This window comes from Mustela erminea, chromosome 2, assembly GCF_009829155.1.
Source record: "Mustela erminea isolate mMusErm1 chromosome 2, mMusErm1.Pri, whole genome shotgun sequence".
NCBI classification, from domain to species: domain Eukaryota; kingdom Metazoa; phylum Chordata; class Mammalia; order Carnivora; family Mustelidae; genus Mustela; species Mustela erminea.
The window spans coordinates 46549831-46570480 of record NC_045615.1 but is presented as its reverse complement, the minus strand read 5'-3'; the positions used below and the strand labels follow the sequence as shown (position 1 = coordinate 46570480).

At 39.5% G+C, this 20650-nt stretch overlaps 1 protein-coding gene across 1 annotated transcript; it reads left to right on the top strand.

The window, feature by feature from the left end:
- Positions 1 to 630: 630 nt before the first annotated feature.
- HSD17B13 (hydroxysteroid 17-beta dehydrogenase 13) lies at positions 631 to 20086 on the top strand. Its single transcript, XM_032332830.1, has 7 exons — positions 631 to 980; positions 4879 to 4986; positions 6001 to 6132; positions 8296 to 8402; positions 10809 to 10946; positions 13742 to 13858; positions 19272 to 20086. The coding sequence occupies exons 1-7, from the start codon at positions 771 to 773 to the stop codon at positions 19360 to 19362; spliced, it is 903 nt and encodes a 300-aa protein (XP_032188721.1). The 5' UTR covers positions 631 to 770; the 3' UTR covers positions 19363 to 20086.
- The last annotated feature ends 564 nt before the right edge of the window (positions 20087 to 20650 follow it).

Here is a 20650-nt window from a genome sequence, read left to right as displayed (position 1 = left end):
GATCCGGAACTCGATCCCAGGACTCCAGGATCGTGACCTGAGCTGAAGGCAGTCGCTTAACCAACTGAGCCCCCCAGGCTCCCTCAAGTTGTACCACTTTTAAGTGCAGTCTTGGCTCCGGAGCTAATGCCCATTCCCATAGCATCACAGAGGGAACTGATTGCTTTATAGAACCTCCAATCTCCTCCAAACTTAAGAGGTTTTCAGAGAAATTAGCACCTTCTGTAAAATAAGTAGTTCACAGAAATATTGATGCTGGGCTTTCCTGAATAAATGAATCACACCAGGGTTGGTTGGCCCATATTTAAGTCTCCTAAAGATAATATCTCTCCTTTCTCCTTTTCCTTCAGTTAAACACACACACACACACACACACACACACACACACACACACACACTGGTTTACAGAGAGATACCAAGAGATGAGCAAAACACCATTAGCTGATGCACTCTCTCTGGAATTATTTCTAGAGGGGCAACTTCCCTATGCAACATAGCACACAATTGCTTCTCAGTAAGCCAGTCCAAAGAACACTTCTTCCAGGATTTCGTGTCCCTGTGCCAAGCTTTCAGTAACAATTGCATCACTTCCAAACTCAGGTGTTTCCAATCTACTAGAACACGTGGACAAAGCCTGCAGCAAATCTGGCTTACTTCTGCCAGTCCTATCCACCCTTGGAGCACAGCTCTTCCCGGGAGCTCTGTGGAGAGGGTGGCTCTCTGCTGGCGTTAGAGGACAGAGCCAGAGGAGAAGAGTACAGAGCAGCGCCATGAATATTATCCTGGATCTCCTCCTGCTCCTGCTCACCATTATCTACTCCTACTTGGAGGCACTGGTGAAGGTTTTCTTTCCCCGAAGGAGAAAATCGGTGGCTGGGGAGATCGTTCTCATTACAGGAGCCGGGCATGGAATCGGGAGGTGGACTGCGTATGGATTTGCAAAACGGAAGAGCCGACTGGTTCTGTGGGATATTAATAAGGTAACGCACTCACGTGCCCATCGTTTGAAGTCACAAGTAAGACATGTGTTGTAAAAATTATTTACCTTAGCAACTGCATATGTTTGTATTTTTCTTTTTCATTGTTTAATAAACTCTCCAGTGCCATATTCTACATATGTATTGGGATGGTTTGACAAAGGGAACATAATTGAGAACTAAGCAGTGATTTTTTCTTTTTTTTAAACGCCATGATATCTGGCATGGTTGATAACATGGACTCGGAGCCAGGCTACGTCCAGGCTTTCCCGTTTCCTTTTTTTTTTTTAAGATTTTATTTATTTATTTGAGAGAGAGAGAGAGCAAACATGAGCAGTGGGGAAGGGTTGGGAGAGGGAGAAGCAGGCACCCCGCTGAGCAAGGAGTCCAGTGCGGAACTGAATCCCAAGACACTGGGACCATGACTTGAGCTGAAGGCAGATGCTTAACCAACTGATCCTCCCAGGTGCCGTTTCCTTCTCTTTGAGATTTTTTTTTTTTTTTAGATTTTTAAAAAATTTTATTTGACACAGAGAGAGAGATCACAAGTAGGCAGAGAGGCAGGCAGAGAGAGAGGGGGAAGCAGGCTCCATCCCAGGACCCTGAGATCATGACTTGAGCCGAAGGCAGAGGCTTTAACCCACTGAGCCACCCAGGCGCCCCTAGGAATGTTTTTTACATTGTTAAAAGCATGTCAAAGAAGGCAAAAACAAATAAAGAAACAAAGAAGAACATATGATAGAATCTCTTAGTGCCTTCCCTCACATGCACACCATCCTAAAATATTTACTCTGGCAATTTGCACAATAGTTTGTGGACTCCCGGGCAAGAAGATTAAACAAGTGAATGCTCGGCCATAGTAAACATTAGTCATGTTAAATAAAATCCACAACCAGTGAGTCGGGCTTTCTTTTGAGCATTCATATTTTTCTTGTACTGTTATTTGTAAACACCATATTAGCTACTCAAAACTGAAATAACTGAAATTTCGTATCATTTCCCCTAAACTTGTGAATTCTGCTAAGGCCATGAAAATATACACAGAAAAATGTTGCAGGGTTTTAAGATTAAAAAAACTGTAAAGTTTTTTTTAAGAATCAGGTTTTCCACAAATCACAGTGAGATCTTAACTGCCGTCGTATTACTACTCTCTGATGTTCTTTGCTACCATGTCCAGTTGGCCCCTGCTTCTTAAAGCTTTCAGAAATGTCACTTGGGGGCACCTGGCTAACTCAGTCGATGAAGCACGTGACTCTTGATCTTGGGGTTCTAAGTCCAAGCCCCACACTGAGGGTAGAGATTACTTAAAAGTAAAATCTTTAAAAAGAAAGGTCACTTGAACTTAGAAAAGTAGTTCTTCTCTGGTTCTTTCCAGACACTAAAGATACTATACAAGGAAAAGTTGACACACTTCTATGTAACAGACCCAGGCATTTAATAGATGAGTTGATGTACATGAAAGTGATTTGGCTTTGGTTTGGTCCTTGAAGAGATTCCAGTGCAGTCTTTAGAAGAGGACAAGAATTTAAATTGAGAAAACTTGTCTGCTGTTCTCAAGCACTCATCAAAAAAAGAGAACTAAGTATAAATCCATGAAAAAGACTTGATAAAATCTAACCTTTGGATCTTTCCTGATGTGCGTTTTGGGGGAGAGAATTCACACTTAATTACATTTTTAAAGTTCCAGTGACAAGGGCGCCTGGGTGGCTCAGTGGGTTAAGCCGCTGCCTTCGGCTCAGGTCATGATCTCAGGGTCCTGGGATCGAGTCCCGCATCGGGCTCTCTGCTCGGCAGGGAGCCTGCTTCCTTCTCTCTCTCTCTCTCTGCCTGCCTCTCCATCTACTTGTGATTTCTCTCTGTCAAATAAATAAATAAAATCTTAAAAAAAAAAAAAAAAAGATTTAAAAAAAAAAAAAAAAGTTCCAGTGACAAAAAAAAATTTGACTTATTTAAGATTCTGCCTGAAGGACGAGTTGCCTCACCTCACAGGATTTCTTTGAATCCTTGAATTTTATGATTAAACATTAAAGGTATTAAACGATTCACTCTAGGGCTACAAATGTAACTCAGATCTTCTTTACCTGTGGAAGGTCCCAACTCCCTTTTTGTTATGGCTGGCTTCTTTGGCCTGACCTAATGAATCATCTTAGCAGTTTCCCTCACTCAATCTGAACTGTTGCTTTAGGAAAACTCCGGAAAGTGGAGTAAACAACGCAAGCTGGAGTTGAAGCTAAAGCAACTATTTTGCTTACGAAAAGACAAGGCATTACATTTTGTAGTTCTATAGCTCGGTTGTAAGACTGACAAATTTTTAAGTCTTCAATCAGAGCCTCTGAGGAAAGCTCTGGTGACCAGTGCTCTCTACTGACCGTGAATCTAGAGACAAGAGAATGCATGGTTCCTGTAACTGGGCAATGAGCAGGCTACCAACTGAAGCCGAAACGGGGGAAAGAGCACCTGTCCTCCCTTACTCCTCTGCAACTCCCAAAAGACTATGAGGGGACATTGACTATGACTACGTGCCCTAATTTCTGTTCAGGTCTCTTCTTTGGGATTCCAGGCTACTGCTCTGGGGCGTAGCCTGAAGTATTGGAACATGAAGGACCCCAGGGAGACAGGGCTGGCTATGGGAACCCACCTGTCATTCATTCAGGGACTGTTCCCCTCCTCCCCCCCCCCCCCCGCCCCAGCTACAGCCACACAACTAGCAACCCATTGTGAGAAAAGGGCTTTCAGGTGTCCTTGCCTCTTAATCACAAAGAGTCTATAAATTGTGAGAGGAAAAAGTGGAAATTTTTTTTTAAGATTTTATTTATTTATTTGACGGAGAGAAATCACAAGTAGATGGAGAGGCAGGCAGAGAGAGAGAGGGAAGCAGGCTCCCTGCTGAGCAGAGAGCCCGATGCGGGACTCGATCCCAGGACTCTGAGATCATGACCTGAGCCGAAGGCAGCGGCTTAACCCACTGAATCACCCAGGCGCCCCCGAAAAAGTGGAATTTTTAAAACCTTATAATTTTAATAAAATCAACAGAAGTCAAAACTTGAAAAGAACTCTAATTTTCCAGAAATGCAGGTCGAGAAACAACAGGACAATTTTATTTTAGGAAGAAGGTCTTTGAATTCAGGCTGAAAATAAGTTTCTCCCTCTCCATGTCCTAGAATAGTTAAAAGTTACCACAAAGTTACTACATTTGCAAACTTGAGGAGACTATCCAGGGCCCTCCCCTATTTTCACTCCAGAACACTGGCCCACAAGATTATATCCTCAAGAGTGGTTTGTCTCCCTATAAAAGTCTTCCTCAAATAAGGATCCTTCTTTCTCCTTCCCTCTGAGATGGTTCAATTAGAATCCTCGAGAAAACTGTGACAGGCAGAGGCATAGACTTTAAAATTACCATCGTTTAGAATTGCTTTCCTACCTATTATATGGTTGGTGCTCAATAAATATATGTAAAATGAAAAGCTGAGTTTTCTTTTCTCGTGTCCTCAAACATCTCCATGGATGACCCCACCAAGAGCAACATCTTTCAAGCGTGTTCTAGCTGTGAGAGTAGTCTGCTTTAGAAAAACTGCCTCCTGGAGAACCCTCTAACCCAAGATAAAAAGCTAGAAAAACATGAAGGATTTCCCCCCCCGCTTTGACAAAGAACGGCTGTTGAGAATAAAGCCAAACAAGGTGAAAACACGTGACGGATGGGAGCACTGGCTGGCAGAAAAGCCAGGTAAAATCTCTTTGCACATTAGGCAAGCAGCGTCTCTCCTGAAACTTTCTTACAAACGAGGAGGCATTTTGGACATGAATTTTAATCTTTAGAGACATTTCTTCTCCAGTTCTTTCTCTCCCACTCTTGTCCCCTAACTGACCTACATCTTTCTACGCTTACCCTTTCCGATTACAGCACGGTGTTGAGGAAACAGCAGCCGAATGCAGAAAACTGGGGGCCACAGCCCATGCCTATGTGGTGGACTGCGGAAACCGAGACGACATTTATAACTCTGTGAAGCAGGTGAGACTTCAGATGACACATTTCTTCAAGTGATTTTGTATCCATTGACATGGAAAATGTAAAGTTTCTTTCTGGTGGCCCGATTCAATTACAACTGAGGAGGCTGTGAAGAAGGAACGACATCTATTACCTCCTTGCATAGAATCCACTCACTCTGGCTATTCCTATTGTTAAATATTAGGTTCAGTTTCTTTGTGCTCAGAAGTTTGAGCAGTGGTGTGGAGTGACAGAGAAGAGTTTTATCCCCAGGAGAAAGGATCACTTTCTAGTTTCGTTTTAGTCCTATTACTTTGGCACTAATTCCTTTTTTTATCTGCAGTTTTTTTCTCTGAGGGATTTTATTTATGTTGCTGGTAACCTAGGCTTCTATAGAAAATGTGATGTTAATAATATGACAATGTTTAAAAGAGTAGATATCAAATACAATGAACTGAGCACACTGATAAATGACTGCAGGCTTTAATCTCCCCAATAACCCTATTGACCTCATTTGACTGATAAGCAAACTGAGGTTCAGAGGTGTTAGGCTGTCCGTGGTCACATGGCTAGTAGGTGGTAGGACCAAGATTACTTAGATGTCGAAAAAACAGTTTCTCCTAGCTTTATGACAGTGTTTCCTTGACATTCACTTTTTTTTTTTTTTTTTAAGATTTATTTATTTATTTGACAGATCACAAGTAGGCAGAGAGGCAGGCGGGGGTGGGGACTTTGCCAGGGGAAGCAGGCTCCCTGCTAAGCAGAGAGCCTGATGTGGAGCTTGATCACAGGACCCTGAGATCATGACCTGAGCTGAAGGCAGAGGCTTCACCCACTGAGCCACCTAGGTGCCCGACATCCACTTTTTGACTCAAGTTTTTGTCCTGCCTGAACTCTGAGAGACCTGATGGAGTGCAATAAAGAATCTAATCCCTGAATGACTTCAGCCCTGAAACTTTGTTTCTTTTCTTTTTTTCAAAACTTTGAGTTTCTGTAACACATCCAGTGAATGTGTTTTGGTTTTTTTCCATTTCAAAGGTAAAGAAAGAAGTGGGAGATGTGACCATCCTGGTGAATAACGCCGGGACAATATATCCAGCTGACCTTCTTAGTACCAAGGATGAAGAGATCACCAAAACTTTTGAGGTCAACATCCTGGGACATTTTTGGGTGAGTATGAGAAAACTTTCTGGTGTGTGGATATCTCACACTCCTCTTTAGGTGTAGTTAAGTTCACACCTTTATATTTGCCTTAAATCAAGAATCACCAAATTAATTTGAGTGGGAGAGTCTCTGACAGAGGGGCATGGAGTTTGAAGGGACACAACTCACCAGAATGTAGGCTAGTTGGTATGTCTTATACACCAGAACCTGACACAAAACATGACCTGGATGGACCGGGTGCTCAATATATTTGTGGAGCTTTGCTAAGGGTTGTCAGTGTACATCTTTTCAGTGCTTTAGAGGAAATATATACGATATACATTCATTTGTGACCTCCTACCATGGAATTTTAGAACTGAAAGGACAACGTAAATCACACTTGAATGTATATAGGGGTTAGGAACTTTTCTGCACAGGACTCAGACAAACTCTGGATCCATGACAAAGTTAGATAAATGGCTCTACAGACCTCTTATAATTGGTTATCAGAAGACCAGAAGGGGCGCCTGGATGGCTCAATCGTTAAGCAGCTGTCTTTGGCTCAGGTCATGATCCCAGGGTTCTGGGATCGAGCCCCGCACTGGGCTCCCTACTCAGCGGGAAGCCTGCATCCCCCCTCTCCCACTTCCCCTACTTGTGTACCCTCTCTCGCTGTGTCTGTCAAATAAATAAAATCTTGGGTGGGGGGAGGGGGGAGAGAAACTGAACTATGAGTTTGTAGAAAGCATTTACATGGATTTATCAGTGCCCCAGTATTCAATCTAGAGCCTAGAGCCTAGAGCAAATCTGGATTCTGTAAGAGAAGGAAGAGATGTGTCCCCCCCTGCATCTGCCCAGCCCCCACACATGCTAGTGAGGATTGATTATTATGCCCCCCAAACTACCTAAGGACCTCATGTGTTAGTTATCTATAGCTGCATAGCACATTATATCAAAACTTAACGGCTTAGAGCAATAATAAATGTTTGTTTTCGTTTCAGAGTTTGTGGGTCAGAAATTTGGGAGTGGCTTGGCTTGGCAGTTTTGGCTGTGAGAATTTGCTATAGGGTCCGTAGGGTGTGTTTATTTCGTAAAATACCGATACTTCTCACAAAACAGCAAAAGCTTTTTGGAGACAAAGAATGGCTTTCTGTTTCCTGTAACATCAACATATAATACACAATGTCACAAACAGGGAGATACTAAATATAATCATAATAGACCATGATTGTGGATAGGACAAAACTCAGCTTTTTTTACTTAACTTGATACAGTAACACAAGGTTTCAATTCTTCTAATTAGAATGATAAAGCTCCAAAACAAAAAGAAAAAAAAGAAAAGATTAAAAAAGATTACATGATACCAGATTACCGTAGGGGATATTTTCAGTTCTGAAAACACTAAATTTTCCCCTTAATATTATTCAGTTGACCTATCCATAAAAGAGATACTTGATTCCTTCTGAAGGGACAAGAGAGGAATTTTGTTTTTAAGATTTTTGTTTATTGGGGCACCTGGGGCTTATTGGGGTTTATTGGGGCTCAGGTCATGATCCCAAGGTCCAGAGACCAAGCCCCCAACTGGGCTCCCAGCTCAGCAGGGAACCTGCTTCTCCTTCTGCCTCTCACCCCACTCATTCTCTGTCTCTGTCTCTGTCTCTGTCTCTCTCTCTCCCTCTCTCAAATAAATAAAAACCTTTCAAAAAAGATTTTTAAAATGTATTTATTTAGAGAGAGAGGGAGAGAGAGTGTACAGGAGCCCACAAGCACAGGGAGAGGCAGTGGGAGAGGGAGAAAAAGAATCTCGAGCACACTCTGCACTGAGCCTAGAACCCAACAAGGGCTCCATCTCATGACCCTGAGATCGTGATCTGAGCCAAAATCAGGAGTCAGACACTTAACTGACCGAGCCTCCCAGGCCCCCCAAGAAAGAAGGGGGCATATTAAAATGAGTTCTTAGCATGTGATATTTAGTACACAGCCCTCAATGCCAGCTTAAACAAATACATTTCAATCTTTTTCATTTCTGTCATTTACATAGAAGTGATCATGGAATATCAACACGTATTTCATTTCATCTTTAAAGTTGTCTCAAATGTTATTTTTTCTTAAAAAGAAAACTACCTAATTTAGAAACCTAATACCTGTGCCATGTTTGTTTGTTTTTTTCTTTCTGCAATGATCTTTAAGATCACAAAAGCACTTCTTCCACCCATGATGAAGAGAAATCATGGCCACATTGTCACAGTGGCTTCAGTGTGTGGCCACGGAGTGATTCCTTATCTTATCCCATATTGGTAAGTAATATTTTCCAGCAATGACATATATATATATATATATGATGTCTTTTAAGGGTTTATTAGACCTTAGATTCCAATCCTTGTTGCAGGGTTATTTACAGAATTTACATAGTAATCTAGAATAAACTTTTAAAATGACTCCTCCTAAAACAGTGAAACTGGTTGTATCATTTAGATTTCTGAAAGCTCCTCTGTAAAGCAATGAAATGTAATGCCTAGTATGTTTCCGTTGTATCCTGGAAAGAGTTCATGTTGATAAAAGAAACAGGGACTCACAGACTAAGAAGTAAAACCTACAGTAGTCCAAATGAACATAAATGGGTGCCATCACCTGCAGGCCCAAGATCAGCTCACCAGAGTGAGCCCTGGACCAAAACATTTTCCAGTGTGCTTGTGCCACGAAAGATGGTGTATGTATGAGAGAGAGAGGGACTGAGCCTCTAGCTGATTAAAAGATGCAGATAATACATTGCATGGTCTACCCCTTGGTAGACCTAAGAGAAAAGGTTGCGGGGCCCCGAGGATATACTCTTTGAAAAATCTCTTTTTCTTGTAAATTCCTTCAATGGTATCTCTTTTCCTTACTTCGGCTTCATATAGACCTCATTGAAAAACTTGCTAACAGTTGGTCCAGTTCTTTTTATAACAGGCAACACGTAAGTCTCAGTGGGAGGGTATGGGTAATTAATAGATTTATTATGTACCTGGACATCATGATCAAGGTTAAACTGAGTCATGGACAAAACTACTTCTGACACTGAAAGTAGCACTATAGTTAAATTTTAATGTCAGGGGTCATTGCACACACATAAGGGTTGTTTCAAGCTGCCTCTGCTGTCTTAAAATATAAGAATTTCACAGATTAAACATTTGCTATTGAAGGAGCAGGAGGCTGGCTGAGGACAAAGCAAAAGCTGGCGCCTTGCACCCCCCCTTCACCCGCTCCCCTCCGTATGTGTAGCATTCCTCAGGCACCCCTGACTGCCATAAAATGATAAATAGTTAACTTGCTGAGATCACAATCCTGCAAGACAGGAGTCTCCCTTGGTTTGCAAATGTCCTTGAGATTTACAACAAAGAAGTTACCTTATCAATAGCCCTAATGTCACCCTCCCCTCCATAAAACACCGAAGGAGGCGGAGGTAGAAGGAAAAGTAAATAAAGTTAAATTTCTTCTAAACCTAAATCTCATTAACAAGGATGCTTGATAGCAGGAATGTAACATTCCACCAGGAGACTCCCAATTGTCTTTACTTGATAAGTAACCAGGCCTTCAATATCCTGGTAGTGCTTTTTTCCCCCCGCATGCATGGGCTAACCGGCCAGTTCTGCTTCTGTAAGATTGCTTTGTCTGCTTTCGGGCGGGGTCCCCTGACCCAATCCACTGACGCCAAGTATGCCTGTTCAAACTATCAATCAATCAGCTCAGCCCCACCCGAAACTTGTTTGTATCTGTCTATAAAAATCCTGCACCGACCCAGCTCTGGACCTCTCGGCGTTATCGGCAACGAGGGGCGCAGAGGTCCAGGTTCGAACCTGCAATAAATGACCCTTGCTGATTGGCTTTGACTCACGTCTCTGGTGGTCTTTTAAGGTGGGGGTAATACTCTATTGGCATTTCACTATTGTTTTAATGTTTAGAAACGTGGAAATCCAATGTCCTAATACTTTTCCTTTTTCACTTCTCCCTTAAGAAAGCAGCTGGCCTTTAATTTTACTGTTCTTATTGTCAACTGATTCGAAAATACAATGAACATTTATATAGATTCTTACAGGTAATGAAGTTATAAGGCATATGCCAAACAATTTAATCCTCAAGTCAGCCCTATATTTTATTACTTTTGTTTAAAAATCAGGACATCAAAGAAGATAAAGTGATATGCTGAAGGCTGCGCACACAGGCACCCCCATGCCGCCTGAAGTCTTTTCATTTACTCCAGATTTTCACAATGAAATTAAGAAGCCAAAGTGGCCTCTAAGGTCAAGAGAGAAACTAGGAACTCGCTTAGCAAGAAAGGAGAAATGTGTAGAGTCCCACAGAAGCTGCAGTGTAAATAATAGTTATGTAGTTTTTCTAAGTATGTTTTTCCTGTTTCATACCTTTTCAAAATAAAAACAACAGTTAAAACTGATCAGAAAACAGCCTGACCAGAAAACCTTACACTAGGGTAGAAATGTGAGCAGTAAGTCAGTTAATACATTACTAGAATCCATTCCATTGCTATTGTTGCTAAGTAAGAAATTGGTACACTCAGAATTCTGTAAAATCATGTTAAGAAAACGTAGATGAAAACTGATGACCAAGTGGGAGGTTTAGGACGTTGGCTTCTACCTGTTCTCAAACCAAATCAGCGTTGCCTTCTTACAGAAAGCTAGTAATAATGGTGGGTAAATCTCTTGCAGTGCCAGCAAATTTGCTGCCGTTGGCTTCCATAGAGCTCTGACATCAGAACTTGAAACCTTGGGGAAAACTGGAATCAAAACCTCATGTCTCTGCCCAGTTTTTGTGAATACTGGGTTCACCAAAAACCCAAGCACAAGGTGAGGTCTAAGTCAAGTTAGGATGAGAATATGGCATGAGAAATTGATATGAAATCTGTACAAGAAATCTTTAGATGGATCAACCGAGGAAAATATGGAAAAAATGAAAAAGGAAAAATGTTTCTTCTTAATATTGTACTGCCTTTAAGTTTTCAGTTTGAAATTAGATGAATAAAGGGGGGAAATGCATTGAAGACTAGCAGGAGTGACCGGCTACCGGCTGCCAACAAGTTAGGCAATGGGGTGTTTATTTGAGTCCAGGTGAAAGGTTCAACACACTCAGGTGCCGAGAGGGAATGAGAGGGGGGTGGGACAGGCTGGAGAGGTGTGCTCAGGGATGTCAAGAGTGTCCTCTCCTAGAAGCCCCACCCCTAAAATGGATATTGTGTAACATCCCCCTTGCCCATTCATGGTTTGTCCTCCTCAGACTATGGAAAGGTACAAGTATACACCCCCTTTCCATCTGCCACGGTGCTAGCATGAAGTACTCCAACATTTTTCAAACTGCTCTGATCCTAAGAATCCTCACCTGGGTTTCCATAGGAAATAAATGTTCTGTGGGTCTTCCTTAGAGATTCTGACTGAGATGAGCTCCAAGAATGAGACGTTTTGCTTTGCTTTGCTTTACAAGCATACCTATACCTACCAGGTAAGTCTGGAGACCGGTTTGGAGAACACTGATGTATTAAATAATAACCACAGCATTTGATCACCATTACCTCCTTGTCCTCCATTAAAATGCAAATGCTCCTAGGAGCAGCAATAAATTGAGCCCCTAACCCTTTTATCAAGATGAATTTCTATGAGAACTTTATCTCTGGTATGGGAGCATTTGAAACCATAAGAGAGGAGAAAATGGTCCTGAAAGGTGGGGGGAGGCAGAAAGGTAAGGAGATAGTCCCTAACCTTCAGATACTCTCACAGATTTGCCTCGATTCTGGTATATATTCTGCTGCAGGTTAACAAAAGACACTAAGCTTGCTCATCTGAAGCCAATTTGGTACTAAAGGGGAACTAGTCCTCAATAGATTCCTTCACAAGAGCTAACAAATTCTCCTTAAAACTTAGCCTCCTTTGAAGCCACTGACTTAAAGCTCCGGATTAGCTGTGTGGCCCCTGGAGCTGTGGTCCCCTGCAGGCAGGGCAGTTTTTAATAGTGCTAGACCACAGGCACTTGTCAAGTACACAGTATTTAACTAAATACCATGGTATGACTGGGACTCTGGACTCTGTTTGCTTAAACAGAAAATTGGGCCAAATAAAACCCTCTTGGTAAGCATTCAGGACTAGTGTGCCAAGAGTACCAGGTCCACTGGTGGGGAAGACAGGGTAGATGAAAAGAGTAAGGCTAATGCGACCCCAGAGAGTGTGGAGGCTTGAGAGTGACCCTTAGGGTCTGATAGGCAATGCTGAAGATTGACGCAGAAAGCTGGATTCCGAATCCCCTTGGCAAAGGCTAAAATATTTATATACTAATATCAGGCTTGGCTCAGACACTGGGTAAGAGAAACCAGGAAGGAAAACTCAAGGAGGGAAGAGGCAGAACCCAATAATTTAGAAAGGTATTGATTTATATTACTCTGTGCTGACTTGCTACTCAATGCCACGGAAACCTCCATCCCATAATAATCTGGAGTAAATCACAGAACATGTCAGGAAAAGAAGTTACAACTTAGCTCTTCTACCTTTTTCCATTCAGCCTGTGCCCAGACTTCTTAGTTTTGATGTAACACTTTCAGTCCATTTATATTTTAATTTCTTGTCATCATCTTGCACTAGTGGGTCTTCCACTCTGAGCCTGTGGTTATAAATGCTTCTCGGGAACTCACATACACAGTCTTCAGTATGTACAAGGTCACGCCTCCAGAATGCAGTATATTCCCTGTGTGTGTCTTGAACTCTCATTAAATTGTAACATAGGCAGTTCAGAGGTGGACTGCAAGAATTAGATGCCTTCAAAATAATCCAGTTTTGGGACGCCTGGGTGGCTCAATCAGTGGAGCGGCAACCTTCGGCTCAGGTCATGATCCCAGGGTCCTGGGTTCGAGTCCCACATCCAGCTCTCTGATCAGGAGAGAGCCCGCTTCTCCCTTTGCCTTCCAGCCTGCTGCTTGTACATGTTCACGCTCTCTCTCTCACACAAATAAATAAAATCTCAAAACAACAACAATAATCCAGCTTTATGGGATAACTCCAGTAGAAACAAATTATGCTTAGCAATAACCTTGTATCCCGGAAGCCCTGAAGAAAGATGTCAGATATTTCCTTTCTGTCCCCAAAATAATCCTACCCACTATTCTTCCTTGCCTGGAATGTCTTCACCTCTGTCATCTAATTCCTCTTCACCACTTGATAAATTTTTTAAAGATCTGTTTATTTATTAGAGAGCATGAACAGAAGGGGCAGAGGGAGAAGGAGAGAGAAAACCCTCCAGCAGACTCCCTGCTGAGAGTAGAGCCCATTACGAGGCTCCATCTCAGGACCATGAGATCATGACCTGAGCAGAAACCGAGAGTTGGAGGCTTAACTAACTGAGCCACCCGCCGCCCCTCCACCCTTTTGATATTTTGAGGGAGTGAGCCATTAAACATGCCCAGTGGATGGGAAAGTTTAAGATTGTGATAACAAAACGTCCCCATGTCATGTGTTGGGCAGGTGGGAGCAGGTGGCATTTCTTCAGTGAATCCTAGAACCTTTTAAATCCTAATTTGGTATAATGATAAGTTAAATTTCCTGCCTTTGATAATTAAAGCAACAACAACAAAAATAACCAACCTTTTTTCTTCTTATCACAGGCTGTGGCCTCTCTTGGAGACAGATACAGTTGCAAGAAGCTTGATAGACGGAATACTTACCAATAAGAAGATGATTTTTGTTCCATCATATTTCAATATCTATATAATACTAGAAAAGTAAGTACAGTACAAAACATCTAAAATGCTAAAAACACCAATGGAGCTGTCATTATGATGAAGAGTATTTCAGCTGTGAAAGTTGCTGTGGAGAACAGTTAAGTTTTCTCTGTTACTGCCATATTCAGTCCCCCCAAAAAAGAATGATTCATTTTCTCTACCGCATCTACCATCTCACTTTAATCTTTGCTAGAGACCATTCCAACTGAAGGAAAAACAGTTTAAAGAAAATGCAATATAGCTGAAAATAAAGGGTCTATTTAAAAGCCTACTGGAGTTTTGATGGAAGTTGCATTGAATCTATTGATCAACCAGGGAAGAATTGACATTAACAATAGTGAGTCTTCCAATCCAAGAAAACAAAGAACATAAAATATCTTTCCTATTTTTTCTCTTACCTTCTTTAATATCTCTACGCAACATTTTATCATTTTCAGCATATGATCTTATACACCTTTTATCAGATGCATCCCAAAATTTTAATATTTTTGATGCTATTGCAAATGGCATTAAAAAAATTTCTTATTTCCCATTGTTTGTTACTAATATGTGTTTGATTTTTGCATTTTGATCTTGTATTTAGCACCCTTGCAAAATTCATTTCTAGTAGTTTTTGTAGATTTTAACAGATTTTTTTTTTTACAGATTATTTCAGATGATCATATTGTCTGCAAATAAAGGCACTTTTACTTCTTCTTTTCTAATCCGTATGGATTTTGTTTCTTATTGCACTGGCTAGAACTTTACATGCAATTTCAGATAGAATTGGTGAAAGCATACATCCAAGTATTCCTCTCAAGCTTAAGAGAAGAGTATTAAGTATTTCACAATTAAGTATAACATTAGCTGTAGATGTTTTTTCATAGATGCTTTTTATCATGTTTAGGAAGTTCCCTCCTATTCTATTACTATTTTGATGAGAGTTTTTATCAAATGCTTTTACTAACTGTATTAAGATCATATTTCCTTTCAGTTTCATTTCCCTTTGTTGATATGGTACATTTTGCTGATTAAATTTAAAGAATAAATTACCCCTCCATTGTAATGTATTTGTCTGATTTTGTATCAGTATAATATTGACCTCATAGAATGAGTTGGAAAGTATACCCTCCCCTTCCCTTTTCCAAAAGAGCTTCTGTGGGATTGGCATTATTTTTTCTTTAAACTTTGGTAGAATTCACTAGTGAAGCCACCTGGGCCTATTTTCTTCGTAGAAAAGTTTTAACTACAACCTAATTTCTTTAAAACCTATAAGGCTATTCAGGGTACTTATTTGTTCTTGGTAATGTGTGTCCTTCAGGGAACTTGTCCATTTCATCTAAGTTGTCAAATTTATTGGAATAAATTTATTCATAATCTTCCCTTATTGTATTTTTAATATATTTAGAACATCTCATTCCTGATATTGGTAATTTGTTGTATTTTTTATTTTTTATTCTCTTCAGTCTATCTAGTGGTTTATCAATTTATTGATTTTTTTTCCAAAGAACTAGCATTTGGTTTATTTTTTTTAAAGGTTTTATTTATTTGACAGATCACAAGTAGGCAGAGAGGCAGGCAAAGAGAGAGAGAGGGAAGCAAGCTCCCTACTGAGCAGAGAGCCCAACATGGGGCTTAATCCCAGGACCCTGAGATCATAATCTGAGCTGAAGGCAGAGGCTTAACCCACTGAGCCACCAAGGTGCCCCAATTTTTTTATGTATTTTTTTTAATTTTTTGTATGTTCTATTTCACTAACTTCTGATTTTTATTATTTCTTTTTATGATGACATTTTCCATTTAATTTTCCCTTCTTTTTCTAGTTAGCATGGAAACTGAGTTCATCTATTTTTTTTCTAGTATAGGCACTTAATGCTATAAAGTTCCTCTGTGTACTATTTTCAATTCTGTCTCTCAATTTCTAACATATTATGTTTTCATTTATAGTCTGTTCAGAATACTTTCTGATTTCCCTTTTGTATCATGGGTTGCTTAGAAATGCAATTTTTAGTTTCTACCTTTTGGAAATTTTCCTGGTTTCTAATTTAATTACTTTTTAGTGATATATTTTAAATTTATTGAGACAAGGTTAAGTTTGGAAAATGGTTTATTTTGGTAAGTGTTCCATGTGTACCCAAAAAGAATGAAGAGAGTATTCCTTATTGTTGAGTGTTCTATAAATGTCAGCTTAGATCAAATTGATAGTGTTATTTTCTGACTATTTTATTAATTATTGAAAGGAACCTCAATCTTTAACTATAATTATGAATTTGTCTATTTTCTTTGCTTTTCATTTTTGCCTCCTGTGTTTTGAAGTTCTGTTATTATGTGCATAGCAATTAGGATTATTATGTCCTCTGGATGAATGAGCTACTCATGTTGGAAATAACCTTATTTATCCCTGGAAATATACTTTGTTGTGAAATCTACTGATATTAATACAGCCACTTCAGCTTCTTTTTTTTTTGTAAGATTTTATTTATTTAATTGACAGAGATCACAGGTAGGCAGAGAGGCAGGCAGAGAGAGAGGAGGGGAAGCAGGCTCCCTGCTGAGCAGAGAGCTCGATGTGGGGATCAATCCCAGGACTCTGAGATTATGACCTGAGCCGAAGGCAGAGGCTTTAACCCACTGAGCCACCCAGGGGCCCCCACTTCAGCTTCTTTAGATTAATGTTCTTAGTATATCTTGTTCTTTTCTTTTACTCTTAACCTATTTGTCTCCTTATATTTGAAATGTGTTTTTGTAGGCAGTATATAGTTTTTTTTTTTAATCCAATTTGGCAATCTATGCCTTTTAATTGGGGGTATTTAGACTCTTTAGATTTAATATGAATATTGACATAGTTAGATTTAAATCTAGATATAAAGCTTGCTATTTGTTTTCTATTTATCCCATTTATTCTTGGTTCCCTTTTCTCTTTTTCTGCCTCCTTTTTGTTTAGTTGAATATTTTCATGTTTCCATTTTATTTCATCTTTTGGCTTACTAACTATAATTCTTTGTTTTGTTACTTTAGTTATTGCTTTAGAATCCATAGTATGTGTCTTTAACTTATCACAGTCAATCTTCAAATGATATTATACCACTTTCTGTATAGTCTAAGAACCTTACAATGGCATACTTCTATCTTTCCCCTCTGACTTATGCTATGATTATCATACATTTTAATTCTACATATGTTAAAAGACATACATTAGGTAGTTTTTGTTTGTTTAAACAGTCAATATCTTTTTAAAGAGATTTAAATAACCAGGTAAAATCTTAAATGTTATCCATGTGGTTAACATTTCTGGTGCTCTTCATTCATTTGTGTAGATCCAGACTTCTACTGGGTTTCATTTTCCCTCTGCCTGAAGAGTATCCTTTAACACTTTCTCAGAGAAGTTCTGCTGGTTGTGAATTCTTTTGCTTTGTGGATGTTTAACAAATTCTTTATTTTGTCCTAAGCTTTGAAAGATATGTTTACTGAGTATAGAATTCTAGGTTGGTAGTTTTTTGTTTTTCAGTACTTAAATGACATTCTCTGTCACCTCTATGATTTCCGTATCATCTCTGCTGGAGGCTGCTCTAACTAAAGCAAAGATTGTTTTTAAAGGAATACAATATAATAAAGTGATTAAGAATGAAGGCTCCACCTAAGATTAAAAACCGCTTTACCACTTAGAGTGTTTTGACCATGGATGAGTTATTTAACCTCTGTGGCCTCAGGTTTTCCATATAGAAAATGTAGATGGTGTTAATACCTCCTTTCTAAGCATACCCTAATAATCCCAGAAGACAAGTGAAGCCCCTGCCATTAAAAACAACAACTACAACAACAATGCAGAAGTCAGATATTAAAGGCTTAGGAAGCAGAATTTGCATAACATTCTAGGAAAAAGGGCATCTGGATGGCTCAGTCTGTAGAGCATGCAGCTCTTGATCTTGGGATTGTGAGTTCAAACCCAACAGTGGGTGGAGAGATTACTTAAAAATTAAAGAAAATCTTTAAAATGTGCTAAGAAGAGATAGGAATATTTACCCAGAGGAGATAATCTCAGCTTTCTTTTGAAGGACAGTTTATGATTGACTAAAATTGTATCAATGAGAAGATAACAATGCTAACTTCACGAGGCCTTGGGTCATTTTGAAAGCAATCCACATAAACAGTGCTACCTTGGAATGGAACAATCCAACAACAGGGACAAACTTCATTGCTACATCAATTTCAATCTTCCATTTTAGCTTAAATAGACTAACTTAAGTTAGCATAACCTCAGCCTCATGGTAACATCATCTCAAGGGTTGACTAAAGGTCTTGTTGCTAAGCAAATGTAAGAAAGGAGTTTCATGGGATTCCTCCTCTCTTGGGGCTCAAAACGGGTCATGTTAATGTTGAAAGAAATCAAAATCATAGCATATTTTCTTATGAATAAGATACTAAGCATAGTCATCCTGTCAGGTTTGGAGAATAGGTATCCTTGTACAAGAAACAAGAGTCTCAAAATCTTTGATATTATTGTGGAATTGTCATGATGGTTACACAGCAACAGGGACTTACCGTTTACCTTCTTCACATATTCCTTTTACAGAGATAGACGATGTTGTGAGCAGATGCAGTTACTAGCATGGAGGTTTCTTTGTGAGAATAATTAAATAGTTATACTTGTCTTTCTCCCAGCCAGAACTTCCCTGCCCCTTTGCTTATTCTATCCATCCAACCCCAGGCAAGGATGTAAATCTTGAATTAGTCAACACCAAAATGATTTTCTATATGACTTTCTTTGCAGAATGTGTTACACCTTCCTTCTTAAATTCACACATACGCTCTTCCTTTCATCTGTCTACTCAAATCTTTACTCATCCTTGAACACTTTTGAAGTTTTCCTTCGCTATTCTAACCCACATGAATTCTCCTCACAGCTATAGCCCTTAATTAGAGAAGACTGGTATTTCTCATTCATTGCCTCCTCTTAGCCTCTTAGCTCAGCAATAAGCTGCTCAGGCCATAGCTGGGTACCTTGGTCTAGCTTCTTATAAGGTATGTAACAGATAGTAAATATTTAAGGAGAAGTGAAGGGATGTAGGTTCGGCAGTCCTTCTGTGAATGCTTCCGTTCAGGATTCATTGACAGTTTCAGCAATAAGTCCAGCCCTTCAGTTTCACATCTTTATCATATAAAATCTCCTTTAGTATTTCATTAATATGAGAAGGTCTTAAGAGTAGTATATGTCAGTGCTTTCTTTATATGTCCACAGTATTTGAACTCCGAGTGTTAAAAGACACACGCACACACAAAAGAGAGAGGGGTAGGTGTGAAGGGGAAAAGGAGGAACACAGGAAGACTAAATGCAAACTAGATAATTCTCCATAAATTTTAACGGACAACAAAAAAGAACTCTCGTGTCAAAAATTTTTTAATTGAGAATTTTTCATCTTTTTTTTTTATACAGATTTCTTCCTGAACGAGCCTTGGCGGCTATAAATCATTTACAGAACATTCAATTTGAAGCAGTGATTGGCCAGAAAACCAAAATGAAATGAATAATTGAGCTCCAGCCAAAGATGTATGCACCTCAACAATGTAAATCTAAGTTTAGAATCAATGCATCAAAGCTTAATTTCACATTTTTCAATTCTGTTAATATTAAAAACATTGGTTTGACATTAGCAGCGCTCAAATGAACGAGACTAATTACCTGTCTTTCTCAAGAAGATTAATGTAGCTCTAACAAATCCATTTTTCATCCCATGCCTCTTAAAAACTTCTGTGCTTACATACACATACTCTAAAAGCCACTCTTCTTAAGATATTTTATTTCTTTTCTTTCTGCTTCGAGGGGAACAAGGCTACCTCCCTGAGAGTAAATACAAAGCAAACTTAATTTACACAGGAAAGGCCTAAGACCTTGTCAACACGTACGCCTGTGAGCTGGCAGTTAGAGATGAAGTTTAAGAAGCCGGTAGTCCTCCAAAGGACAAAGAGGTTAGTTCTATGAAATTCAACATTTGGAAGCTTTCTCTAGCTTCTCCCACTGCATCAGCCCCAAACAGTGCAACAGTATTCTGTAGTTTCTTGCTTGATTCTGTCCTTTGTGTAGTTCTTATGTCCACCAGGAGTAGACACTCTGTACTTTCTGCCCTTTTCATAACCTCTTAAGATACTGTGCCATACAAAAGGTGACCCTCTCTTGAATCTCAGGATATCTGAAATTTTAACCCCATGATCATTGGTACCAGAGATGTTTAGAGAGTTTTGAGCTTCAAAGATAAAAACTAACAGAAAGGAGTTAGGCTGACTACCTAATACTAGACAGTGGATCTAAGAGATGAAAGAGTGGTCTCTTTTTTAAATAGAAAAAAAATGTGATTCCCACTACATCAAGAGTAATCTTATTTCAGGGTTTTTCTCATATATAATGGACTGCTTTTACATCAACTATCTGCCTGTTTTTATTAAAGACGACAGATTAAAAACCAATCATTAATAAAAATTTCTTAAAAACAAATGACAAGTATGTTGTGCTTTTAAAAAATAACCTCTTGGGTGCCTGGGTGGCTCAGTGGCTAAGCAACTGCCTTTGGCTCAGGTCATGATGCTAGAGTGCCGGGATCAAGTCCCACATCGGGCTCCCTGCTCACCAGGGAGTCTCCTTCTCCCACTGACCTCTCTCCTCTCATGCTCTCATTCTCTCTCTCTCAAATAAATAAGTCAAATCTTTTTAAAAATAAATAAATAAATAAATAAATAATAACCTCTTGTGGTTATTAAATAGAGATTTGATTTTTAATCTCTCAGTCTCAATGAATCTCCTTCAGAAAGCAAGGATCT

Coding starts and splice junctions, on each gene's coding strand:
- HSD17B13 (XM_032332830.1), top strand. CDS start 771: ATGAATATTATCCTGGATCTCCTCCTGCTCCTGCTCACCATTATCTAC. Junction 981..4,878: donor TTCTGTGGGATATTAATAAG/GTAACGCACTCA, acceptor TTCCGATTACAG/CACGGTGTTGAGGAAACAGC. Junction 6,133..8,295: donor ACATCCTGGGACATTTTTGG/GTGAGTATGAGA, acceptor ATGATCTTTAAG/ATCACAAAAGCACTTCTTCC.